The 26,449-nt window shown below is 54.2% G+C and overlaps 1 protein-coding gene across 4 annotated transcripts; it reads right to left on the reverse strand.

Moving 5' to 3' along the window:
* Positions 1 to 75: 75 nt before the first annotated feature.
* RANGAP1 (Ran GTPase activating protein 1) lies at positions 76 to 26,449 on the reverse strand. Of its 4 annotated transcripts, none has more exons than XM_051962178.1 (16): positions 26,229 to 26,449; positions 18,242 to 18,387; positions 15,244 to 15,371; positions 13,481 to 13,540; positions 8,758 to 8,937; positions 7,441 to 7,575; positions 6,760 to 6,918; positions 6,513 to 6,626; positions 6,303 to 6,402; positions 6,056 to 6,140; positions 5,788 to 5,977; positions 5,155 to 5,268; positions 4,508 to 4,610; positions 3,628 to 3,716; positions 3,251 to 3,372; positions 76 to 1,590 (listed from the first exon to the last, which is right to left on the reverse strand). In XM_051962178.1, exons 2-16 carry the CDS (start codon positions 18,351 to 18,353, stop codon positions 1,521 to 1,523), a joined length of 1,761 nt encoding a protein of 586 aa, XP_051818138.1. In that variant the 5' UTR covers positions 18,354 to 18,387; positions 26,229 to 26,449; the 3' UTR covers positions 76 to 1,520. The 4 variants fall into 4 exon arrangements, with proteins under 4 accessions (XP_051818138.1, XP_051818134.1, XP_051818135.1 ...); XM_051962174.1 differs by lacking the exon at positions 26,229 to 26,449 and adding an exon at positions 22,207 to 23,241; XM_051962175.1 differs by lacking the exon at positions 26,229 to 26,449 and adding an exon at positions 22,181 to 23,241.

Below are 26,449 nucleotides of genomic sequence, written 5' to 3' on the forward strand. Positions count from 1 at the left end.
AGGACCTTCACCCTGCCCCAGCCTGGCCCGGGGACACCCTCGGGCCCTGCCCCAGTCCAAGGGAGGAGGCCAGGCTGCAACACACGCTTTATTCTCAGGCTACCCCAAGCCCCGGCCCAAGCAAGACGTTACACATCAGCACAAGTACCAACACAGATGAGGGTGGGCCTGCGGGGTCCAGGGCGCCCTGGGGGTGAGGCTGTGTCCGAGCCCCCACAGCTGGGCAGCCGTAAGCTCTCCGGCCCGGGCCCGGCATTCCCTAACCTTGCCCACTCCGGCCGTCCCGTCCCAGGTGGCGCCCTCCTGCCGTGGGGCCCTTTCCTGTTGGATAGCCATCCCTCTAGCACACCCACGTTTCTATAGACACTAGCTAAAGCTGGGCCAAGGCTGGGGAAGCCGGAGGATGATCTGCTCTGAGCTTTCCCAGCAGCCTTTGCTAGTGCTCAGGGGACCGCAGGTCCAGGTGAGAGCCAGATGGGCCCCGTGCCGCCTGGGCAGCAGCCCATCACCATAGACAGACCGCCTGGGGACCCCAACGCCTTATTCCCAGGACCCCCTTTCACAGCCTAAGATGAGCACAAGTTATGGTGAAGGGAAGAAGGGGCACCTAGGGTACCCCGAGCTCAGTCCTCAGCATTTTGGTCCCTTCAGGAAGCCCGGGCTGGCCAGGGGCAGAGCAGTGGGCCCCAGCACAGTAAGGCAAGAGCTAGGAGCCAAGGGGACCCAGGCCCAGCTCGGAATCCACGGCCCCGCCTCCCCCTCTCCCCCCTCCCACCACCCTTTTTGGCCACAATCACAGTAGCCAGGCCCGGCGCCAACACAGGGAGCCCCTTTCTCTAGTCTTCCACAGGGAGAGGGAAGAGATGGGAGAAGCCCCTACCCAAGGAGGCCCTTGGCCAAGGCAGGGGGGGGGCTCCTCACTTGCAGGCTGAGCTCAGGCCCCAGGAGGACACGGGACCCCAGCTCCCTTTCCCCCGGAGAGAGCAGGTGTGTGAGCACTGACTCGCTGGGGGGGCACTAAGCGGCTTTCCCCAAGCAGCCCCTCCCCCCCGCCCCAGCTCTGTGCCTCGGCCCTGGCCGCTCCCCTTCCCAGAGATCCTGAGCAGCAGCAGCCAAGGAGCTCCCCAAGCCAGCGGGGATGCCGTGCTGCCCCCCTGCAACACGTGGCGATGGCCAGGGGGGATCCAGGCAGGGCAGCGAGAGGGAGGGAACAGAGTTTAATGAGGGGCCACCGTCCGTTGCCATGAGCAGGCGGGATGGAAGTGTCCGAGGCCGGCTCCCGAGACTGATCCAAAGCAGAGACGTCGTTAAAAACCCCGCACGGCCGGGGGCGGGGCCCGCAGGGAGGACAGACGCTGGACGAGAGCGGCCTCCCGCGGCTTCCCAGGGTGGAAGGCAAGGAAAGGTTTCTTCAGTGGAAGTGATGGCGGACACACACACTCGTCCTCTGGGGCCTGGGCGGAGGCTCTCGGGTCATAAAGTTCGAGGGGGGACGACAGCAGAGGCCGGCCTCTCAGCAGCTAGACGTGGTGGAGGGTTTGCAGGAGGTTGTGGCGGGCGAAGGAGCAGGACTCCAGAGCCCGGTTGGGCCTGCACGCGACAGGGAGACAGGGGTTAAAAGGAGGCGCTCGGAGCCCAAGGAGCCGCAGGGGCCGGGCTAACGGCGGCGCTGCCAAGGTAATGCTCCCGACTCTGCAGGGTCCCGGGTTACAGAGGGGGAAGCCCCATCTCGGAGAGATGCCGTGGCGAGGGCCTGGACACAAAGGGTGCCCCCGGACATAACGGGGGGGGGGGGGGGATGGGGATGGTCAGAAACGTCCTGTACGCTACACCAGACATGCTCATGTTTGTGGCACACCCGGGATTCTGAGCAGGCCCCAGAGGAGTCGGGGCCCCCTGAGCTCAGGACTCTGCGGCGCTTTCTCAGGTTCCTCTGGGTCTGCGCACTCTCCACATTCTCCTCTGCGCCCAGAGGACTCCTACGGCTGTTCGTACCCGGCCTGAGCTCCAGGCTCCCGTAAGAAGTCCCGAATGAAGCCGATGGGCCTCCTGAGCCCCCCTGCCAGCGTCCTAGCCTTCGGCGGTTCTGTTCCCCGCCCCCTCATTCACAGAAGTGCCCCCTGGCCTCTCCTTGCCTAGTCACTCTCTGCCCCTGCCAGCAGCTCCCCGCCTCGTGCCCACATGGTGCAGGGGAGCCTCCTCTCTGCCCACCCCTTTCCACGCCCACAAACTCGCTGACGGACCGGCCGCCCCACCCTGACCCAGCGCTGCTCCCCTGTGCTCTGACCCGTCCTGCCTTGCCCGGCCCTGCTCCTCTCCCCGAGGGCCAGCCTGACCCACTCGCTCACCCTGGGGGGTAACAGGGAACTGGAGCGCTCCAGCTTTGGGGCACCACGGAGACCCCCAGAGGACATGGGACCACCGCACACGAGACAGGGAAAGCCGCCTGGAGGAGGCCCAGGTACTGATCTATTTCAAAAACCTACGCGGGGGTCCTTAGTGAAGAGCCCCTCTCCCAGAGGGCCACAGTCCGGCACGCAAGGCTCCGTGCAGCCTCGCCGCCTGGGACCCCTGGCTGAGGACCGTCTGGCGGTGGGGAGGACGCCGCTGCCAAGAGCCAGCCCCCAGACACAGCCAAGGAGGCACTTCAGGGAGGACTCTGTGGGGGAGGAGCCTCCGGGGCTCACACACCCGCGGGCCCCCTGCTGAGGGCTGACTTTGTAAACCCAAAGGTGCTGGAAACGTAAACGGGCAACGTTCTCGCCACCCTCCGGGGGCCCCAGAGAGCCCGAACCTGACGCTAGGGGAGGGGTCCCCAGAGTCTGCTCCTCAGGCCTTCGGTGCAGTTCAATCCCACAAACATTTCCTACAGAACTGCTTCGGGCAGAGCCCAGTGCTGGCACCCGGGGAGACGCCTCCCACCCCTCATCTCCAAGCCCCGGGATCCTTGGGAAAGCGGACGAGGCCGAGAGGCTACTTTGGGCTGCGGCGGCAGCTTTCCGCACGGTCGGTGAGGAGACCCCCCATTTCTTGTCTCTTGGGAGGCCCTGGGTCCTCAGCCCTTTTGGGTGAGTCTCTGCGGTACGGCAGCTCGGGGTCCTGCCCTGGGAGGGGTGTCTGGGGCTGCCATGGCCAGAACGGACACCCTGGCCCCCGCCCACCACCCGAACTCCGGCCACAGGCCGCTGCTCCCGTCCCCGACACGGGACCTGGGGCCCCAGCCCCCGCCCCAAACACAGGCCGGACTCACTTGGTCACAAAGGCCAGGAGCACGGGCGTCAGGGTCTTGGGGAAGTAATCCTGCTGGGCCATGTGGTTGAGAGCCATCAGGGGGCCGTAGAGATTGGGGATCGCCTTGATCTTGTCTTCACTCTGCAGGAAAGGTCACCCCGGAGGGCAAGGTTAGCCGGCCCCCTGTCTCGGAGCCCCCGTGCCAAGGCCGGGCTGATGCTCCCTCCTCAGACAGAGGCGGGACTTTCCCAACCTTTCCGCGGCCTGTACCCCCGGGGGCCGGCCATGCCGATGCCAGCAAACCACGGGCCACTAGAAGGGAAGCTCCCCAAATGGGTCCCTGGCGCAGGGCCCGGGCCTGGGTCAGAGGTCGCCCAACACTGTCCCCCTTCTCACCTTGAGCAGCCCCATGTGGATTAAGAGCCTTGTGATGAACGCATTGGAGTTGAAGGAGGCCGAACTTAAGGCTTTCTTCATCAGGGCATCTGCAAGAGACGGAGGGCACGGTGGGGCCTTGGGTGGGGGAGCTCAAGATACTCCCCCCTAGCCGGGGCTCTTAACCCCAAAGCCTCCGGCAGCCTTGAAGATGGGGAGGTGGAGGAAGCCCCAGAGTCACATGGGTAAAGGAAGCGGCGGCAGAGAAGATGCCCTGGCCAAAGGCTCCCTCGCAGCTGCTGGGCGAGCCCCACCTAGAGGCCCCACGGGCACCACTACTGGACCCCTTTCTCCCGAGCTTTTCTCTCACTGAATAGACTTGGCACCCCCTCCCTCCCTGAGAGCCGCCCCCAGGCCCAAAGGTGCGCCACCCCCTCCGTCAGTCCCACGGCCTGGCCCGGGGGCTCCCGCGAGCTCAAGGCTTCTCCCGGCCCCAGCCAGTGTCTCAAAGCAAGGACCGGCTGCAGAACCAACTGACTCCCGGGGGCACAGCGGCGTGGGGAGGGCAGGGCCACACCAAGGTGGGAATAAGTCGGGGGCCTCGGTTCTCCAACCGGACTTCTGTCCCGGCACTGTGGAAAGATCTGCAGCTAAGATGCAGGCCTGATTTCTGCTTCCACACTTGCTATCCTTGGACCTGAGCCTCAACATGCTCATCTAGAATATGAGTGTAAGAATCAAGACACTGCCTCTACCTCACAGGGAGCCCTTCTGGTAGCCAGTGCCCACCAGCAGAGCTGCCGCTGCCCGCTGCTGACCACCATGGACCCACCGCCAGCCATCGGGATCTCTGGAAGGAGGAGCTTCCTCTGCCAGCCTGCGCCAGGCTGGGGGCACTCACCCACTGCCTCCTGAACAGCCGTCTTCACTCCCAGGTCGTCCTTGAACACAGAGGAGACCTTCAGGAAAGCCAGAACCACTTTCTCTGGATCAGATGTGTCCGTCTGAAAGGAAGAGAGACAAGTGAGGGCACCGGGCGGGCAGCTGGGGGCACAGCGAGGGCACTGGGGCCGGCTTCCCCTTCTCTAACATGAGGCCCTCGGTCTGATGCTTCTCCTCTTTCCTTCTCGCCTTCAGCCCAGACCACACCTGTATGAGGTCGCACGGCCGTGGCCTTTGAAGCAGCCAGCCTTGGGCTCCACCTCCGAGGGGCCCGAGACCCAGCGCCGAGTCTCCCCGTGCTGATGCAGAGGGACCGGCTCCGGGCAGGGAGAGCCGGTGCTCCTAGTTCTCTGAGGGCAGGCGCGCAGACCGAGCGGGTTCGTGTGGCCCACCTGGCCCGGCTGACAGAGCAACAAGGCCAGCCCGGCACTTCTGCGTCCACAGGGACCAAGGACAGTGGGTGTGTAGGGCGCTTACGGAGGGGGGAGACGCAGGTCTCCTCGCCGCCCCCTCCTGGGCACACCCCGAGCAGGCAGGGAGGCCCGGCACTTGAGGGTCCCACCCCCTTCATACTCGGCTCTCCGCTCGGAAGCAGGGGTTCCTTACCTGCTGGGCTATCAACAGTGAGCTTTTGGGCCCGAGACGCAAAAGCTTTTCTGGAGACGGGAAAGCGAGGAACGTGGAGACGTCAGACGGAGAACACAGGACCGAAGCGGGTTCCTGCAAGCAGAAGGGGGCCCCGGCCCAGATAAGTGGTTGTGGGAGCCCCACGGATGGGGCAGGGTCCCGCTGCCGGCTCAGGACCAGCCCCGCCCCCATCCGCATGGACCGAGGCGGCTCCGGAAGAGCGGACACGGCCCCTACCAAACAAGCACGTTCTCCCCCATTTTCAGGAGTGCCCGTCTCATCTCCCCAGCTGAACCTCCATCGGCTTCTCTTATCCCAGTGAGATTAGGGAGACCCTGCTGGCGGGGATGGGGACGCGCAGGCCCTTACTGTGCTTGGGCCTGGGGTTTGAGCTTGGTCTTGGAAGCCTGAAAACCCCGATTCCACCCGTCTGGGCCCTTGTCCGCCCCCCCGCCTTGGGCAGGCCAGATGACTGGGCACCTGCCGGGAGGACACCATTTGAGAGCCAAATTTCTGGCCTTTCCCCAGAGCTGAATTGGAAGCCTCAAGGGGGTGGTGCTCTTGACCCCGGGCCCACCCTTCTTTTCTCCTCCCAAACCACTGGCAATTTACCCCCACGTGTGTATCCAGGATCTTCTTAGAGGGGGTGGTCACTTCTTCTCCTTGACCTCGCTGAAGCTCCTCCTCCTCCTCTTCCTCTTCTTCCTCCTCCTCCTCCTCTTCTTCTTCTTCCTCCTCCTCCTCCTCCTCTTCTTCCTCCTCTTCCTCATCCTCTTCTTCCTCATCATCCTCTTCGTCGTCACTGCGGAGGTACGTCAGATGAATCCCACCCTGCCCAGCCCCACTTTCCCGGGGGACCCCGTAGGCCCGACCCTGCTACCTGAGCGAGGCCAGTGTGTGGGCCATGCTGAAGCCTTCCAGGATCTCCTGAACCTGCTCGCAGCCTTCCTCTCCCAAGCAGTTCCCTGCAGCGGAGGTGGGAAGATGAAGGATTGGGGACCCTCGGCCAGAATGCTAAGGCCCGAAAAATAAACCCCCCTGAGGGATCTCCCCGGGGCTGTCGGGGGCAATGCCCTGGGGCCTCGAGGCCGGACTGATCCCCAAGTCCCACCGGGCACACCCCATACCATTAAGATCCAATTTTTCCAGGTCTGATTTGTCCTCGACGGCCTCTGCGATCGCCAGGGCGGCGTCCCGTTTGATTTCACAGAAGGACAAGTTGAGCTCCTGAGAGAGGACAGGGCAGGGCGTCAAACGCTGCCCCCGAATTCAACCCCATGACTGTCCGTCACCCCCGCTCCGCTCCCCTGGCAGGAGACAAGGGCAGCTGGACCCACCTTCAGCCTGTGCAGCCCCTCCTTCACGGCTTCGGCGATGGCCAGAGCCCCTCGGGAACGCACCAGGCAGTCCCCAAAATTGATCACCTCCACCTGCCTCAGGATCTTCAGGGTCTGCGGGTCAGAGACAAGACAGAGCGTGGGTGCTGAGCCAAGCAAGCAATTTCCTCACCTGACAGGACCCGTCCAGCCTGAGCGGCCGGGCCGACGGTGTTCTGGGCACGTGCCCCCGTATCCCAGAGCTCACCTCGGCCATGGCCACCGCCCCCTTCTCCGTGAAAGTGTTGTCGTTCAGGTTGATGACTCGCAGCAGGGAGTTGCCAGCGAAGGCCTGGGCGAGCGCCGTCACTCCGGGGTGGTTGATCCCATTCTGAGGCATGTGGATTTCCTCCAGGGTCCCGATGCTCTGTGGGAGGAAAGGAAAAGGAAAGATGGGGAGGGTCCGTGCCAGGAAGAGCACTGTGGTGGTGGAGGTACAAAGCCCTGCTCATGAGTTCCACCCAAGCTGGTGCACCGGACGAACCAGGGGTGGCCAGGGGCCTGACCCAGCTCGGCCTTGGAGGCCCTGCTCTGGTATGGCTCACCAGCGCTGGGGCTTCTGGGAAGGGGGTGACCCCACCAGGGCCTAGGTCATAGCCAGCAAGCTAACGGATGCTTCTGACTCACTGCTTTAAGCCCAGCCCCTTCCTTCTAGACCCTAAGCTTCTTTCCAGGTGACAGACCTGTGAGCATCATTCCCTCCCTCCAAAGCCCCATTAGGAAACCAGGGACAGGGCTACCTAAAGGCAGCTGGGGGCGGGGCCCCCTCCCATGTCATCTGAAGGATGGGCCACATGGGCAGGCGCACCCTCCCCTGGTTGTGGGACCCAGGACCTCAGCTAGCCCCCCCCTCCCCCGGGGCCCACCTGAGCCCCTCACCCACACTCACCCCAAATGCTTCAGCTAAGGCCATGGCGCCGTCGTTCTCCAGGCGATTTCTGCCGGCCACAAACACCTTCAGGGCCAGCGGCTTGCCCTGGGCACTGGATTTCCGGTGGCACTCAGTCAGAGCTGATGCCAAGATCTGCAAGGAGAAACGAGGAGATCCAGAAAGGTCCTCGTGCCCACCCTCTGGGTCTGCACTTCCTGTGGCCCTGGGCCCCTTTCTTTGTTTACAATGGGGCACTGAACACCTTTTTACCCCAGCCTGGCTCCGTCTGGAAGCCTCTAACTGGTCTCCCTGCCTCTAGTCTCTCCTTCCATTCTGTTTCTGCCTCATCCATCTCCAGGAAGCTCCACTGCTCTGTGACCCCCCGGACCACACCTGGAAGCCCCCAGCCTCCCACCCTGACCTTCCAGCGGTGCCCTCTTCCTGGGGTGCGCCCCCACCTCACCCCGCTCCAGACTTCTCAGGCTTTCTTCCAGGCTCAGATCCTGCCCTAGCAAGAGACCTTCCCAGGTTCCCCCAGGTGCTAACGCCTTCTCCCAGATTACCTTCCGTCTACTCTGTGACCCTAGTTATTTACATGAAAAATGACCACCAGGGACTCAATTTTGTCCTTTATCCATCACTTTGTGACATTCAGTTTCAAACTCCAGGTAGGTCACCCCAATTTTGGAGACTGCACGAGCGTGCCCCCCAAAGCCACCATTACTGACAAGAAGACGCCCCTCGGCCCCCAGCCAGAGTGTGTCTCCCGATCCCCTGCACTACGCCAAGAAACCAGGAGCTCTCTGGCCCATATTTCAGCCCTTCCAACTTGTGAATTAAGTGGGAGAAACCTAACTTGGCTATTGAGAGTTTTGATTCTGGTTAATTTTGCAAACCGTGCTCACGCTGATCAATCACCGTCCAGTGGTTCCATCCCACCGAACCCTACAATTCCCCCTTATACTGTGAGCTCTTTGAGGCTTGTAACCAGATTTCGCTCTTTCTTTGGATCCTCAGTAGCCGGCACACACTAAGGCTTAATGAATGCTTTCCGCCAATGATTATTCCAAATCTCTCTGCTCCACAATCTCTTCCCAGATGCCCCTTTTCCTCCCTTCCTCCTTTCCCTGCTCTTCCCCAAATGGAGTCAGCCTGTCCACCAGCTTCCAGCCCAAACGTCAGCCTTCTGGGGATCACCGACTGAACGCCCTTGGTGCAGAGGGCCCTGAGCTCCCCGAAATCCTTTCTGAGCACTCCTGATCTGTGTGGGGGTGTGCAAAGCACTCCTCTGCTCTCTGCATCTCTGTGCCCCGAGGCTGGGAAGCCATCACCTACCTTGCCACCACCAATGCCCAGGCCACAGTTGTTAAGCTTTAGTTCCTGCAGCGTGAAACAAGCCGAGCTCTTGAGCAGGGCCTCGAAGCCCCGCACGCCGTCGGGCCCAAAGGCATTGTCGCTCAGGTCCAGCTCCACCAACTGTGCCCCAGCTGTGATGAGGGCATCCCCCAGGGAGATCTACGGAACACGTGAGGGGTCAGGAAGAAACAACCCAGGACTGATAAAAAGCATTCCCACCCCCGGGAGTCCTACAGGCTAACTCCACCGGCGTGGCACCCCTGTGCCATGGTACAAGCCGATCTCACCCACAGGACACCCCGCCTCCTTTCCAGTGCCCCGGAGAGACACTGCTCCAAACTGCTGCTGCAAGACAATGGGCGATCAGGGGAATGGGGCAAGACACACCAGGTGTCTGGGCGTGGAATAAGCTCAATTCTCTACCCTGACCCTGGTCCCTCTAGTCCAAATGGCAAAAGTTTGCCCGGCCTGATGATGCTCCATCCAGAAGTGAAGAAGAGAGGAATGGGACAGGATGCACAAATGGGGGCCGTGTGGAAGAGGGAAGAACTCAGCACCCTAACCTGCCAGAAGTCACTTGGAACAGATACCTAGGCTGGTGAGCCATGAACTGTCCAGCACAGACCCGGAGAACTTTGAGATCCAGGCCCAGGGAAACCACCAGCAGAGGGGAGGGAGTCAGAAAGCAAGTAATTAGGGGCAGCTAGATGCCACAGTGGATAGAGCCACTAGTGCTGGAATCAGAGGGACCCGAGTGCAAATCTGGCTTCAGATACTTAACACATACTAGCTGTGTGATCCTTGGGCAAGTCCCTTAACTCCAAACCCCCTCCCCCAAAACAACAGAAACAACAAAAAGAAAGTGAGAAATTATGGAAAATACGGGGGGGAAAAACCCCTAAAAATTCCCCAAAACAATAGCAACAATAAAAAAGTAAGCAATTAGGGAAAATAAGGGGGGAGAAGAGTGAAATTACCAAAGATCTCAGGAAGAAAAAACTCAAAAAATCTTGGCCGTAAGCAGATAAATTAAGAGGGAAAACATTAACAGACCTCTAGTCTTAGTAAATAAGTTCAGGCCTCTGTGAATACATATTGCAAAATAAAAGAAAAAGATTCAGTGCCTAATAGACACAGGACCCTGTGGATTTTGCGAACGGAGAACCACAACGAGCTGCTCCTAAATGGTTGAAAAAAGCAAGGAGAAATGTGAGAGCAGAATTTATGGCCTATACAACAGAAATAATTGGCAAAAGAGAAATACAAACAAACAAGACCGGGAATATAAATACAAAGGAGTGAAGGACAATTTAGAAGAAGAGAAGTAGGAAGCAGTAACGTTAAAAGAAAACAAGCAAAATATTGATCTCAAAGACAGGGTACACCGAGATAGCCTAAGGTCACAGACTTCCCAGAAGAACACAAATCAAAACCCCCTAAAATACCATAATGTAAGAAATAATACATAAAACTGCTCAGAACTTCTGGATACAAGAAATCAATCTAGTGAGAAATAACATCCTGCAAGCAACCAGGAGAAAGACTTTCAGATAAAAAGAAAAGGAAATTTAAATAATCCGAGACTATATGTATTAGAAAATATAGCAGGGAATGGAAGTGTATTCTGAAGAGCAACAGAGCTTTGCAAATCTGAGCTTAACTATAAATGAAATAAAAAAGATGGATGCTCAACTATAAAGAAGCATCCAAAATGTTTTCGGAAAGAAAATAAGACATGAAAAAATTGTTTGCTTTTCAAACAACCCAGGTAAAAGAAATGCAGCGGCCAAGGACAGTAACAGCAACGAAGTGACGCAGAGTGACCATCAAGAGACCTCTTTCTTTGGGCATCCCAGGACAGAGAGGTGAGGGCAGAAGTCATGTGCAGGTGGTGGTGAAGAGGCAGGTCTGAAGCATCACAGACAATCTGGCAATGTCCATCTAGAGATGACTCAGTGTTTCATGTAGGGCCAAATCACAAAATCCAAAGGGGAGAGGCAACTAAAGGAGAGCACTAATTGAAAAGGAAGGAGGAGAGAATAGCACTGATGAATGTTACTAGGGAAGAGATATTCTGTGGAGAAAGTGGCAGAGCTTGAGTTGGGTATTGTCAAGGGGGCGGGAGGGGATTTGGTGTTTAGGGAAATCACTACTTTTGCGTTGGGGAAGGGGAGCCACAGAGGGCAACTGGTGCCTAGGGAGAGGGCTGGCAGGGACTCAGGGAGATTCTGAAGCAAATTAGGAAAGAAGGTGAACAGAACAAAGGTCACCAGAGGGCTGCGTAATCAGGAAGTGAATGGAGAGAGGGGCAGTCCATCCTATCACCTGCAGGAAGGGATATTTTTATGGGAATAAGGCCCAGTGGAAAGTGGGAAGCTCCACAAAGCAGGAGCAGAACGGATATCTCCGAAATTTTGATATGATGAGGAAATAAAGAACAGAAAGCACCTAAATTTTGAAAATAAAAGCAACTATTAAAAAATGAAATAAAATAGGGCATTATAATATGATTAAAAACAAAGAAAAATAAAGAGCTACTGCAAAAAAAAATTTTTTTTAAAGATTAAAGTAACTGGAAAGAGTACTGTAGAAGTATGTTCAGAAAAGAGAAAAAAATCATAACTTAGAGAAAAACAATTGGAGACGATAGTCTCATTCAGCCCTGGGACCAAACCATGGATATATTTCGCCCCAGTATATCTCTAAACTATTAAACTGTTCTCCTTGAAAAAAAAAAAAAGAAAAAGAAAAAGAAAAAGAAACGAAACAATTGGAGGAAAATATAAACCAAGCTCTCTTAACTTTAAATGTGAATGGATTCACTGATCCAATAAAATAAAAATAGAGACAGATTAACCTATAGAAATACATTTAAAAATAAATGTTTTTATATTTATAAAATAATTTTAAATTAAATCATTAAAACTAACCACCCCAACCAAAATAATAATTGAATAAAATAAAATAAATTTAATATTAAATTAAATAATTAAAAATAATTCTATTATTTATAAAAAAGAATAAAACAGAGTAATTAGGGAAAATTTTTTATTAGGCATCAAGCAACCAAAAAAGCAGAAGTTGCAAGCATGCTATTCAATAAAGCAAAAACAATTTAAAAAATATATAAGTTATACATCATGCTGAAAGGAACCACAGAAAAGAAAACTAACATCTATCATATATCCTATATATGCTCTGAATGTAATAAACCACCACTGTGAAGAAATCATAGAGTGAATACAGAGAAGCATACAAAGACAAATGAAGAGATACCAAATGAAATGAGCAGAACCAGGAAAACAATCTACACGGTGACAATGTAACCGAAAGAACAATGATAACCAAGATTGAATGCTGTGATCTAAGCTCGGATGGGGTGATCACAGAAGCTAGGGAAGGAGAAAGTATTCGAATTAAGAGGCTGCTCAATAGTGTGGAGGATTTTTTTGGTAAAAGAAGATTTGGCGCGAGGAGAGGCCACTGAATTTGGCAGTGAAAGGATCATCTCAGAGAAACAATCAGCCAAATATGGAAGGGATTTTTCAAAGAGCTGAGAAGAGGGGAAAGCGGGGGGAGAGTAGTGGAAAAGGAAGTGATGAGGAGGGCACAAGATTCTTCCCAGGAGTTTAGCAGTGAAGAGAGACAAGAGGAGGAGAGAGTAAAGAGACAGAAGAGGTCCAAGTGAAGGTTTTTTAAGGATAGGTGAGACCTGAGCATTCTTACAGGAAAAAGGGAAAGGCCAGCAGAAAGGGTCATTCCAAACATGAGAGTCACATGGGAAAAATCACTTCCTGGGGCAAGTTCTGAAAGAAAACAAAACAGGTTTGCTCAAGAATTCAAATATGGGTTTGTCTTGGGAAGGAGGAAGGTTGGGGACCAGAGAGAAGTGACAGGGAAAGTGGGGTCTGCCTCAGGAGACAGTGACTCTGAAAGTTTAGAGGAAGAGAAGGGAAGAATCTGAGAGACCAACAGCAAGATCAGATCAGATGGTTGTGATAATTCTGATCAAAGCAGTGACAAACCATGATGGCAAGAAACGGTAATGAAGCCCGCTACGGTTCCTCTCCCCCTACTTACCCCCGAGGTGATGGACCCAAGATGAGAATGAGCCCTTCAATGCTGGGCACAGCTAAGGCAGGAATTAGCTTTGCCTGACTTTGCAACAAGGGCCTTTTTAAGCTATTAAAACTGAAGAGCTTCACTATAAAGCTCAAAAGCACATTCAGACTTTTGTGATATTCCTTACTTGTAACATGGGCATTTTCTTTTTGTGTTCAACTGTAAAGGGAGACCTGATTAAATGTAAAAAACAAAACAAAACCAAAAAACCCCCAAAACAAAGCCCCAGAATGGTGTTCTGCCTCATTCCTACCCACCCCCCAATTCCTTTCAAGCGCTCGTCCTTCTCTCCCTTTTTCTTATCCCATCCTCTTTTACCTGTTCATTAGCCCCCAACATCCCAGGTGCCTTCCAGGGGCCTCCCAGCCAATAGTGTCCACTCTGGCTTAGCTCACCCCCAGACCTCACAGCCCGTGGCCTTTGCTTGGTCCTCAGCCTACGGCCCCCCTAGTGATTTGTGATGAGGTCCCTCCTTCGCCTCTTTTCTCTTAGAGAGGGTCTGTGTCCCACTCTGCATCCCCCGGCTTGTACACAGCAGGAGCTTGGTAAATGTTTATCCGACTGCCTCCGATTCACTCACCAGGGCAGGAGGGATCTCAGACCTCAGCCTCCCAGTGAACATGTCGCTCCAGTGGCATCGCTTGGGAAGAGGGGAGGAAAAAAAGAGAAAAGACTAAGTTGGTTGGGATGACCTGGATGCCAACTCACCCCACGCCCCTCACAGAGCTGGAAGCCTCTCCTGGGAGAGAGGGAAAGGAGACTCGGGACCCCAGCCCACTGTGGAGAGCCCAGCCTCGGCCTCCCAGCCCTCACGGGCGGCACAGAGTGGCAGATACAGAGTGGCAGATGCCGCGTGGCTGCTCGCCTCCTTACCCCAACGTGCCCGGCGAGCCAGCGGGACCAGCCCAAACAAGGAGACAGCTTCCCTGTCCTCAGGCCCCAGCCACCCATTTTACAAACCCACTGGCAACACTGTCCAGAAGGGCACACAGAAGATGGTAAGAGGGGCAGAGGGTGCCAACTTAGCCAAGAAGTAGCTTAGAAAGGGAATGAGATGACAGCTGCCCCTCCCCATTTCACATGGAGCTAGAGGGCAGAGAGAGCACCAGCCAGCTTAAGACAAGGAGCAAGCTCTGAACCCACTAAGAATGGAAGGGAGAGAGGGGCCTCCTACAACAGGTAGGTTCCAGGTGGCCTCCTTGCCAAGGCGCCCCTCCTGTCATTGATGGAAGCCACGGCAGAGGAATGCCCTAGCCAGCATGCCCGGCCCTCAGTAATCCGAGGCTCCTTCTAGTTCCAAAATTCAGCAGCTCCTAACGGGAATCCTGGGCCAAACTCCTATTTTCATATGCTTTGATCACACCTGAATCAGAGTTTGGGGCCCAAGAGGAGAATCAGCTTCCAGGGCATGCAGCCTCCCACTGTCAGCTTTCCTATCTGAGTGGAAGCTCCCCGAGGACAAGACTCATTCATTGATTTCCTCACTCATTCACAGGCGTAGGATCTGCAGCTGTGATTTCACTGCTGTTGGAAAAAGCCTGGGCCCCTTTGCTTCAATTTAGTCTTAGAATACAGGCTTTAGGGCTCTAAGACCCAGCCGAGAAATCCAGGCTCCTAAGCACCCTAGTCTGAGCCCCTCGCCCTACAGAGGAAACCAGGCCTTGGGGAAACAAAGACTCACCTGACTCACTGGCTCTAAGGGACAGGAGGAATGAGGCCCAGGGGCCTCCCCCCAAATCCCAGCTCTGCTGTTCACATCCCAGGAAGGATGACCTCTCCCTAAGGTCCCTTGGAGACCCAAACCATTCACTCCTAAACATTTCCTCCCCTGAAACTGGAGGCTGCCCCGAGGGTAAGAAGAGAGCCTGAAGTTGGGGAGCAGGGCGTGTCGCGTGCCCACTGGGGCCGTCGCTGATCTACCTCTGGAGGCCTGTGCCCTCAGGTCGGCCAAGGCCGCTGGTCCGGGCCACCCAGGTGGGGACAGCCATCTTGTTATTTTGCTGAAAACATCCCAAAGAACAAACTGTCCCAGGCCAGAAGGGAGCCAAACAACCCAGAGCCACAGCTGCCAATGTTTGCTTAGGCATGACCTCCTCGGATAAGGCTGGGCACGCTCTCTGAGCCTTCTGAGTCGGGGAAAGAAAGGCCTTTGTGAGGCAGCCCCAGCCCTGCTCCCCCTTCCCGGGCGGCGGGGGATGGAGCCAGCAGGGCTCTCCTGCCCTGCCCCCCCGGGGCCCTGAGGGCACAGGAGCAGCAGGGAGAACAAGGAAGGAGTGGAGCTCACACGGGGCAGAAAGCAAGGCCCGGGGGCCAGGCCCCGTTTGGCGCATCAGACACGCTCACCTTCAGCTCCGATTTCTTCTCCAGGGCCTTGGCGATGACTCTGGCCGCCTCCACGCCCACTGTGTTGCCTTCAAATCGCAGGGCCTCCAGGCCATCAAATGCCTCTATTTCTTTAATCACCTCCTGAGCTGAATGGACCCAAGAAAGGAGCCACGTTGTTAGACCAGCCCAACTCCAGAAGGCAGCAGGAGACTAAGGCCTGTGCTCTGGGCACGGGGTCCTCGGGAGGCCCTGACCAAGCCGACTACGCTGAGTGCCCCTGCTCACAAGCCGCTCCATGGGGGGTTATGTATGCAGTGGGTGAGGAAAGCCCTCGGGGACCTGGACGCCCCACAGAAACAAGTCCTGGTCTCCAAAGCTGCAGCAGCCTGTCAGGGTGTGAAGGGTCACAAGCCTCGGGCCCTTATCCGGGAGGTCTACAATCCAAACACAACCATCCCCGTTTAACAGACTTCGGTGGCTGGTCCAGAAAGGCCATCGGATCCAGCCCCAGGGGCTGAGCCGCGAAGCCCTAATAGCTGTGACCAGGGCATCACTTGGGCCATACGCTGAGCTTATAAAGCAAAAGTAAGCCCTCCTGCTTTCCTGGAGCTAACAGGTGATCTCTGACAATGGCCTAGCATGGAGCTCCCTTCAACCACATAGAGAAATGGGCCTGAAGGAGACCTCTTACCCACCACTTCCCTCCGTGGGGAAGGGCAGCATTGCACCCCTTTTCAAGGAGGGAAGCTGCTCTCTGCCTTGCTCCATAATTTCCTCCGGTGCAGAATCCAGACTGGCTCTGACACTGCTGTTCTATTGGGGCCCAGAGCTCCTGCCCATCACTCGGAACCTCTCCTGCTGTGCCCCAGACTCTGCTGGGACTATCTTTTCAGACTGGCGCCTGCCTTGGACGCTCAGCAGAAGCTCCACTGGACTACTCTGAAGACAACCTTGAACAGACTTCAGAGGCTCCCAGGGGACCAATGACTTATGAGTCAGGGCTGCACACAGCATTGCCCCCACGCTGTTTGAGAACCCGGGAGCTCGGGCTACGTGACATGCCCCTGGTCACAAGGAGGCCATCTGCACTCTGCTAGCCAGACCCCACAGCCCATGGCCTGCTTGCCCACCCCCGGCCCACCGGACCTGGTCTTCTGCTGCCCCTGCCACGAGTTACTGCCACCTGTCAGATGAAGAGGGTGGACCGGAGGAAGGGTGGAGCAGCACCTCATCGAGGGGACCTCACCAGGGAACGGAGAGGTCAGCTGATTCCCCGGCAGAACTTGAGTGTAGGCCTTGTCCTCAGGGCCTATATACCTCAGTGCCTCTCCCCAGCCCACCTCTCCATCATGCAGCCTTTCCTGACTGCACCTCCCAGCGTAGGGGCTTGTCCTCCTCCCTGCTCCATGATCCAGTTCTGGTTCAGAACTAGGTCCACACTGGCAGTATCTGAGGGCTACGAAAGCTTTCCCCCCTTTTACCTCCCCCTTCCCCCCCTCGGCAGGGGGCCCTGAAATGCCGATCACGGCCCAGCCATCTTTGGGTTTCCAGGTCTCACTAAAAGGACAATGAATGTAGGGGTGTGAAGGCCTGACTGCCAGGTATGGAACCCGTGTGATGAGGCTCAGTGGGGAGAAAGGCAGCCGGAAAGAACCACACCCCTCTCTGGGACCACTGTAAGCAGTAGCACCTGGTCCCCCCTTAGAGAAATGAGCCCGAGGCAGCAAAAGGCGAGGCCCTGGGGCCAAAGCCTGGCTGTCCCTGGGTAATCACTCTTCAATGGGGTGGCCCCAGGTTTTTCAAAGAGGGGAGGGGCTTCAATCAGATGCCCTTGATGGCCCCATCCAACTTGAAACCTATGATCTGAGGAGCTGGTTCACACCCACCCACACCCTCGTTCTTAATTTTATTTTTGTTTTTGAGCTCCAAATTCTCTCCCTCTCTCCTGCCCCATCACTAGCTGCCATTACACTCCCCTTTTTTTCTGAACATTCAGTGTATTTGTTAACTATACTGCAAAACTTAAATATTCCTAATTCTTTGAAGCAGGGCTTCTTACCTTGAAATCTGTGATTTTGAGGTTTCTAAATATTTTGATAACTATTTCAAAATAACTTTTTAAAAAATAGGGCTTAATTACCCTATTTTTGTCTTCTCCAATTATACAAACTATAATTTCTTAAAGGAAAAGATCAAGTTCCTACCTCACCGACTGAGAATCTATGACAATAAGCAAAAACATACTTTCATATTACCCCTTATTTAAAAAACAAATACACCTGAAAAAGAAGCTAGAATAGCAATTTAAGGTCTTGAGATTAAGGGTCTGGCTTATTCGCCATAAAGAAAGAGAATTAGTGAATCGGTATCAGAGTTTGAAACTAGGCCCGTGTTCTCTGCTGAATAAAAAAAGAAACCTTGGGCTAGTCTTGACATGGGTTTGATCAGCCGATGGCCGGGGAGAAGCCACCCAGGCAGGTTCCTTGGCTTTATCTCCACTGCCCTCCTGGGTCTGAGAAGTCAGCCCTGCTAGAAATGGTGCCCTGAACAGGCTGGACAAGCTCGAGGAGCCAGAGATCCAGGTCACTGCCATTCCTAGCGGGGGAAGACGCTGCCATAACTTTTTCAAAAACACCTTGCTAAGTCACTCGGGCAAGATTTGTGGGCAAGCCCAAACCAGCCCTGCTGGTCTAAGTACGTGTGGTATGAAAGGTGAGAGTTCTCCAGTTAAGCCTATTAGCTGATGCTGGGAGCTGTGCTAGGCCAGAGAGCTGCTTTCCAGGGCCTAAGAACCATGCAGCCTGCAGCGGGGTCTGGGACGAGACCTTCAGGGAGAGCACGGACCTGTAGGGTGGGTAGCTGTCCCTGAGGTGGGGAGTAGGGAAGGAGGGACTTTCTCTAGCCCCGGAGCCCCAAGATATCAATTCCAGGCTCTCCCTGGTTCCAAGCTCCTCCTGGGATCCCATCTAGGTTGGGGAGGAAGGGAGAGGGGAGGAGGAGAGGCTTTGGGTCTCACCATCTTCTGCTGTGTTGAGTTTGAGGCTTTTGCCTTTGAAGCTGAGCTGTCCTCCGCCCACCTGGGTTCTGGCCAGGCTTTCGGCGAGCTTGGCAATATCCTCGGATGCCATGGTCACTGCTGCCTTGTCAAGCTTCCTTCCCAGGCTGCTGAGAAAGGACCATCTCTCATCATCAAAGGCGCCCGACTTGTTCCATATTGTACAATCCATCAAAACGCCCTCCCCACAATACCTCGGTGAGGTCTACAGAGCATCACTAGCCCCACAGATCAACAGGGAAAACGAAGGCCTTTGCACGCCTAAGGTCCCGGCTAAGAATTTTCAAGTCAGGCTTGGAGCCTAGGTTTGCTGGTCCCGACACCAGGGCTTCGGCCCCATGGTCCCCCAGACAGAGGCCAGAGAGTGTTAAACACGAAAGATGTCCTTGAAGCAAGCATTTATTAAGCACCTACTGTTCAGCATAGTCCTAGGGGTAAATCCAGGTATGATATAAGCAAGACCTGGGCCCTGGGTAAGACACCAACATGGCAGCCATAAATCTGCTATCATTATACATCACAGACACATGATGCTTCTAAGCGTCACGTAAGGGCCGGCAACAAGTGACTGGAGGGAAGGCTTTCTGCAAGAGGGAGCATGTTAGATGGGCTTCAAAGCACGGACAGGAGAAAAGCCTCGTCTGTGGTCCCAGGACTCGGCGCTCGGGGAGACCTTGGGGGCCATCCAGTCCAACCCCCTCATTTCATGGACAACGTCCCGGAGGCCCCATGGGTGAAGTCACTTGCCCAAGGTCATAAGGTAGTGAGGAGCAGAGGAGGGATCCAGAGCTGGTGCCCATGTGCAGGGCAGCTCAGGCCAAAGGCTGGTCTGTCTGCTGGGGCAGGCGGCAGCATCGCCTCTTCCAGATGGGAGCAGCCAGCTCCTACTGGCACTGTCCTCAAATAGCAGTTTTCTACATAGGCTGAAACCCTGGGCAAAGGGGCCTTCTGTCTGGCCTGACCCAACGGAAGGGCCGGGCGGGCGGAGGAGATGCACTCTCAATGCTTGCAGAGGCCCTGCCCTTTGCTCTCAGCCCCTCAGTCTCTGCTGCCCCCTGACTCTCCTGGCTGGGACAAAATGGACAGGACCATGGGGTTTCCTTAATCTGGAGGCCATCGTCAGCGGGGCCGAAGATCCGGGAGAACAGAGCATCCACAGGACCGGCAACTGACTGTCCTGGGCTGCATCTCCCACTGCCCTCCCCCAAAGGGGGCAGATTGGTTGGTTAAAGCCATCCATCTGGGGAGTAGCCCCAGTGCCTTCACTGGCTTGCCTGGGGCAGCAGGAAGGGGGGGAGGAAAGGAGTTGTCACCTAGAGACAGAAGGCTCAAACTCAGGACTAGTGGTCCCCATGGAGAGCTAAAGGCAGGAAGCAGGGGCTCCTAGGAGACGCAGACTCTACATCACAAAAGCCCCCATCACAATAGGCTGGCCCCACTCCTGGGACAAAGACCACCCCACCCCCACCAAGGACGGAGCAGCCCAGAAAGAACCCGGTTCCCCAAGATGAGGGCCTAGGCCTGCAGACAGGGCTCCCCCTCAAAAAAGTCAAGACACAGATCAATGAAAGACACGTCTTGGGAAACCACCCTCTCTCTGGGACACAAAATAGAAACCTGGTGGGGTTTTGAAACTATCTGCCCATCCTGAGGTAAGGGAGGGCTAGCAGAGCAGGAGACGGTCAAGTCCCAGAGATTCTGAAGCAGAAAGTAAAAAACACGAACCCCAAACACCCCCCCCCACTCCACACGCCCGCTCCCAAACCTCCTATAAGTATGTAACAATCAGCAATGTCCATGTGATTCTTAGTCAGAGGGAAAACCGGACCTGGGTTCAAATACCAAGACGCAGCTACGTGAACAATGATGGGCACATCCTCGTCCCTCTGTCAGAGCTGATTTATTGTTGCTGACGCTGCCACAGCCCCTCCAAGCTCTAGGACCCTTTCAATCCAGGCCCCAGAGGTCAGGCTGGTTTCCACCTAACCCCCCCTGCGGGCACAGCTAGTGGTCTCGCCCTCAGAGCTGCATCTATGCGACTTACTTCCCTGCAGCCACTTCCTGACCCTGCTGTTGGGCACGGTGCACCAGGGCTCAGGACAAGGGGAGGAGACAAGTCTTCTCCAGGGTGACGCCTCCCTCCTGCCGGAGCCCCCAAACCGAGGTCCAGGAAACTTGGCTGTCTAGAGCAACCCTGGAGCATCTCTTTCCTAGGCCTCCATCTGGCAGCCAAAGTGCAATGTCTTACATCCTGCAGCTTCTAGAAGGCTTAGCACATGACCCGGACCCGAGCAGACACCCCGCAAGTGATTCTGGAGCAACCAAGCAGCTGACAAGCATCTGTGCCGCCTGGGCTCGGTCGCAGGCCCTGTCCGAGGTGCTGGGGACGAAGACAAACGGACACGGGTTCTGCCCGCAAGGAGACTGCAGTTACAGTCCCCACAGCTCTGTGTGAGAGGAGAGTGTGTGTGTGATTCTGGGACAGCAGGGAGGAGGTAGAGCTCACCTGCTACCTGTTCACCTAAAGATGCATCCAACTCGGACGGGGAAGGCCCCCTCCCCACTCTCCCGACACCGGGGCGGGGAGGGAAGCTGGGGGTGCTGGGGCGGAAGGCCAAGGGACCCTTGCACACACAGCTCCCTTAGGAGTCGTCTCCCTGACAACTCCAGGGCCGAAGTGAGGGGGCCCAGGCTCTGCCTCTGCTCCAGGCTAGTGACCACCTGAAGCCAAGGGGTGCCGGTTTTTCCTCTACACCCGGGGGATGGTGGTGGGGTGTGTGTGGAAGTGGTGGCCCTGGCTGCCAGCGCGCTTCTAACTGAACCAGGGGACCCGTTTTCTCCTGCACATCCCAGCGGGTTGGAAGGAACGGGACCCAGGTTCTCCCTGGGAGGCCGGTAGGCCACTCCCTGCACCCAATGGATCGGGGCTCTGCCTCTGCCCTGGGGATGCCAGGGAACTACCACCTTTACCCAGGAGACCCCGGCTTTCTTCTTTGTACCCAGGGGGCTGGAAGTGACGGGGCCTGGCCGCCAGCAGGCCCCCCCTGCAGGGCGGGTTCCTGGCAGGCAGCCCTTGCCTGGGTGTGGATCCTGTTTGGGGACCTGATCTAGGGGCCACCAGGTTCCAGGGTCTCCACACCGTACCTCCCAGACGAGGGGGTGCAGGCTGAGGAGTGGGCCGGGCACACGGCCTGGGGTCTTTCCTAGGGAAAGGCTCTCCCAGATCTGGAGGACCAGCCCACGTCCGCACCCTCCAGGAGTCTGCCTGAGCTCCAACAACAAAGACAAATCCCCGGGGCTCAGAGGGCCCGCGCTGCCCCCCCACCCCGGGCCTCAGTTTCCCCATCTGTAAACATGATGACTGTGGCCCCTTCCAGCTCGGAATGGCCCAGCTGTTCCACGCCAGAGCCTCAATTTCCCCATCTGCCAGTCCCTCTCCATTCCCCCCTCTTCTCCCCTTCTCTCCCCCCACCCCACCCCGGGGAGGCAGGTACAGACGCAGGCGCGGACGGGGGCGGACGCTCCCCCTTCCCCCTCCGCTCAGCTCCCCGCGGAAGCCGTAGGACTTACGTGCGCGCGCGGGCGGGCGAGCGGCGGGCGGCGGGCCGGCTGGCTGGCGGGCGCCTCGTGGAGTGGCGGCGGCGGCGGCCTCAGACCTCGCGCTCGCCGCCCTCCTGCGCACGCGCACGGCTTCTCCCCGGGAAGGGGGGGGAAGAGGAGGAAGGGGGGTCGCGCGCTGGGGGAAGGGGGGGAGGGGATCACGCGCGGGAGACTAGGGGCGCACGGGAGGAGGACGCGGAGGCGGCGGCGTAATACCGCGTCACGATAGCCTGGTAACCAACGGCCACCCACCCTCCTCGCTCACCCACTCCCTCCCACTGCGCGAGCGCATGCACACACCGTGCCACTCACAAATGCACACTCACACGCGTCTCGCCCCGGTTTCCGCCAACAGCACCTGCGCCTCCGGGCCGCCGATCGATGATGGCGGCGAGGGAGAATTTTTGAAAGCCGGCAGTTTCTTTCCTGCGATCTGATTTGTTCCCGGACTCTCCGCCGGCCCTCTTTTCCGCCAACGGGGCCGGGTGAGCCGGGAAGTGTAGTTCCGTTCCTTCGGCTCGCTCTAGGAACCGCACCCCTTTCTAACTACAGTACCCATAAAGCAGTGCGTGCTACAAGCCGGTTTGCCTCTCTTCCTGTTTAGATTCCCTCTCGTTCCCGCGAGATCATCGACCATGGCCCTGACCCGTGCGCTGGCCGAAGAGACTACCATTCCCGAAGTGCGCCGCAGGTTCGCCTGCTCGCCCTCGCAATGACTGACAGTTAACTTTATTTAGAAACTTGACGGACAAAATATCAAAGCACTGGGGCTCCCTCTGCTGACTGACTCTCCACGTCTTCGGTTCCTTAAGGCGGGGATCGGGGTGCGGATTTCGTTCTGGGTCATCCGCAAAGAGGGGGCTGCCCGGAGCAGAGGAGGAGGGGCAACGTGGAGAAGGCGCTGTTGTGGGCGTGGTCAGAAGTAGCCAGCCGAGACTTGCGAAAACGGTCTCAATCATTAATAATAAAAGGATTGTCGAGGAAAACCACCCTGAGCTTCCATCTTACATCACTCAGATGGGCGAAGATGACAAGACAAAATGGCGATTGTTGAGACGGTGGGGGAGGGAGGCGCGCTCATGCATTGTTGGTGGAGCTGCGTTTCGGACCGGCTGTTTGCAAGCCATCTCACCCCCGTGTCCCCAAGTCCCCGAAGCAGCCTCCGCGACCAATATCCATTCCATTACCAGAAAGCCAGACCAAGGGAGGGACTAAAACATGCAAAACTACAGCAACTTTGAGGGAAAAAATACAAAAAACGAATTGTGACATACTAATGTGATGTTAATTATGAAAAGAAATAAGCAATGTGTTAGATTAAGAAGAATTCGAGAAGATTTGTGACCTGAGACCTAATGAAATAAACAGAAATGAAATTCTACAATGATAATGTAAAGAAAGGCTTCGGAATTCTAATTCAGGATCGCGGACTAATGAATTATGACTTAGGGGACTGACTGTGAAGCTTGCCTCCCTTAGTGATGATTCCTGCCCAGGAAAAAGCCCAGAGCACTGATAAAATGCTAACAATATGCAGAGGAAAGTGAAAAATTCGGGAGAGATAAATGGGGCTATTTTGTTATATACATACATACATATGAGAGTTAGCAGGTCTGGGCAAAAAGACTGGAGTGGTTTGCCATTTCCTTCTCCAGTGTACCCCCATTTTAAAGTTGAAAAACTGAGACAAGTAGGTATTAAGTAAATTCCTTAGGATTCGAACCCAGATCATTCTGACTTCTAACCCAGTGATTTATCCACTGTACCATGCAGCTAAGTTTGATACATACTTGTAAGGTTTTGTAAAATGATTGTACCTGAATAACCTATGTCAGATTGCTTGCTTTCTTGGGAGGGAAGAGGGAATTAGAGGAAAAAAGGAAAAATTTGAAACTCAATTTTTTTTTCCCCCTAGGGGGCCATTTTATTTTATTTTTTGGTGGGTTTGCACTTTTTTAAAAAAATTTTTAATAGCTTTTTATTTTTCCAAATACATGTCAAGATAATTTTCAACATTCGTTTTTGTAATTTTGTGTTCCCAATTTTCCTCCTTCCCTCTTACCTTCCCCTCCTTCAAACAGCGAGCAATTCTATGTAGGTTAAACATATGCAATTCTAATAAACATATTTCCATATTCATCATGTTGCACAAGAAAAATCATATCAAAAGGGAAGAGAATACAAGGAAAAAACCACCAACAAAGTGAAAATATTATACTTTGATCTACAGTCTCCACAGTTCTCTTTCTGTGTTTTTCCATCTCAAATCTATTGGAATTACCTTGAATCACTTCATTGTTGAAAAGAACCAAATCTATCAAAAGTTGATCATCACATAATCTTGTTCTTGCTGTGTACAATGGAACTTAAATTCTTATAAAAAGGAATATTGATGTATATTATGATTCCCCACTAGATTACATATCACTAAAGTTCATTTTCATATATTATCCTCTTTTAAGAGACTTCTTTATATATTAGAATGTTGAACATGTTTATGAATTAAACTCATAATTTTGGAAAAGACATTAAGAACCTACTATGATGAACCAAATCAGATCCAATAGAGCAGTAATGAACTGAACCATTTCACCCAGGGAAAGAACTCTGGGAGCTGACTATGAACCACTACATAGAATTCCCAATCCCGCTATTTTTGCCCACCTGCTGATTTTCTTCACAGGCTAATTGTGCACTATTTCAGAGTCCGATTCTTTTTGTACAGCAAAATAACTGTTTGGACATGTATACTTATATTGTATTTAACTTATACTTTAACATATTTAACATGTATTGGTCAACCTGCCATCTGGGGGAAGGGGTGGGGGGGAAGGAGGGGAAAAATTGGAACCAAAGGTTTGGCAATTGTCAATGCTGTAAAATTACCCATGCATATATTTTGTAAATAAAAAGCTATATATTAAAAAAAAAAAACAAAAACCTACTATGTTCCAGGGACTGCAACAGATATTGAAAATATCTTTAGAAATTAAAAAACACACACACACAAAATCTCATTTTATAAAGGATGACACTAAGAACCCAGCAAGACAGTAATTTTAGAATTTTCAATCTTACACGACCATCTGTTAATACTATCTAGATCTTGGACAAAATAGAATTTTTTCCCCCAGTGATGGCTAACATTTATATTTTGTATAATGTCATTAGAATATAAGTTCCTTGAAGGTAGGAAGTACTTTTGCTATACTTCTAGTACAGTACTTGGCACACAGAAATTATCTGTTGATCGACTGATTGAGTCCAACACTCCCCCGCCCCCTCTCCACCCCCAATTTTACAGAAGGCAAGGGAGGGGAATCACATTAATTGCTCAGGATCACACTGATAGTAAGAGAATTGCAGGTCCTTTGATTCCAGAATATAGTTCTTTGCACCATATCCATTGTTTACCTTCTCCTCTTGACCAGAAACAACTTAACTGAAAATAACATTTAGCAAATACAACCAAAGGCCTGAAATGGGGTTTGACCTAGGAGAAAGTTCCCAGGCTAAATGAGGAGGGCAGACCTCCTTCCCAAAGTGGACAAGTCTTTCCCTTTTCCTTCAGAGTTTACTCATCCTTGTCTCCAACTGGGTAGTAAAACCCTGAGCCACTAGAGAAGAAACCATTCGTTTCCGTGCACAGCCATGGAACCCATTAATGAACAGAGGAGTTATATCTTCAGCAATTATCAAAACTCTTTAGAACAGACAGGGCCTTTCCCTTCCCAGGACCACAGGCTCTGGAAGCTGGAAGAAGCTTCCCAGGCTACTAAGCCAAGCTGTGTCTGAAGAAGAATCTCTTTTATGACATTGGAGCATGAGGTGCTTCTCTAGCCTTTGCTTGGAGACTCCTAATGAGGAGGAGGGCAGAAGTGTACTAGTAAGCTGGTAAAGGAGGAAGAGGAGGAGAAAGAGGAAGAGGAAGAGAAGAAAAAAAGGGGAGGAAAAAAAGAGGAGAAGGAAGGAGAAGAAAGAAAACTCATTACTTTTGAGTTTAATTTGTACGATAAACATCTCCATCTTTTTACTATGTCAACAATCGATCAAATCTTGATTTGTGGTGGTAGTGTTCAGTTATTTTTGACTCTTCATGACCCCATTTTGGATTTTGTTGGCAGAGATACCGGAGTAGGTTGCCATTTTTTTTCTCCAGCTCATTTGACAGATGTGGAAACTGAGGCAAACTTGGTGAAGTGACTTGCTCAGGGTCACCCAGCAAGTAAATGTCTGAGGCCAGATTTGAACTCTGGTCTTTCTGACACCAACCTGATAGATCTTAGGATGAACCTGAATAGCCCTCATTCTACTTTCTCCCTCACTCTCCCCATTGTCCCTTCCTCACCTGATACCTGAAGACAGCCTTCATGTCCTCCCTGAGTCTTCTCTTCTCCAGGCTAAGCATCCCCAGTCCTTCCCCATTCTGTAAAAACAACCACCTCTGGTGCTTCCCCATCTTCTATCTCCAAATCTGGGGTGCTTTGAATTGAACACATACAGCTTGGCGAGCTGGGCAGAACACCCGATTTGGAGCTGGGGACTCATATTCCAGGACTGTCTCTGACA

The sequence above is a fragment of the Antechinus flavipes genome, chromosome 5, assembly GCF_016432865.1.
Source record: "Antechinus flavipes isolate AdamAnt ecotype Samford, QLD, Australia chromosome 5, AdamAnt_v2, whole genome shotgun sequence".
Lineage (NCBI taxonomy): Eukaryota > Metazoa > Chordata > Mammalia > Dasyuromorphia > Dasyuridae > Antechinus > Antechinus flavipes.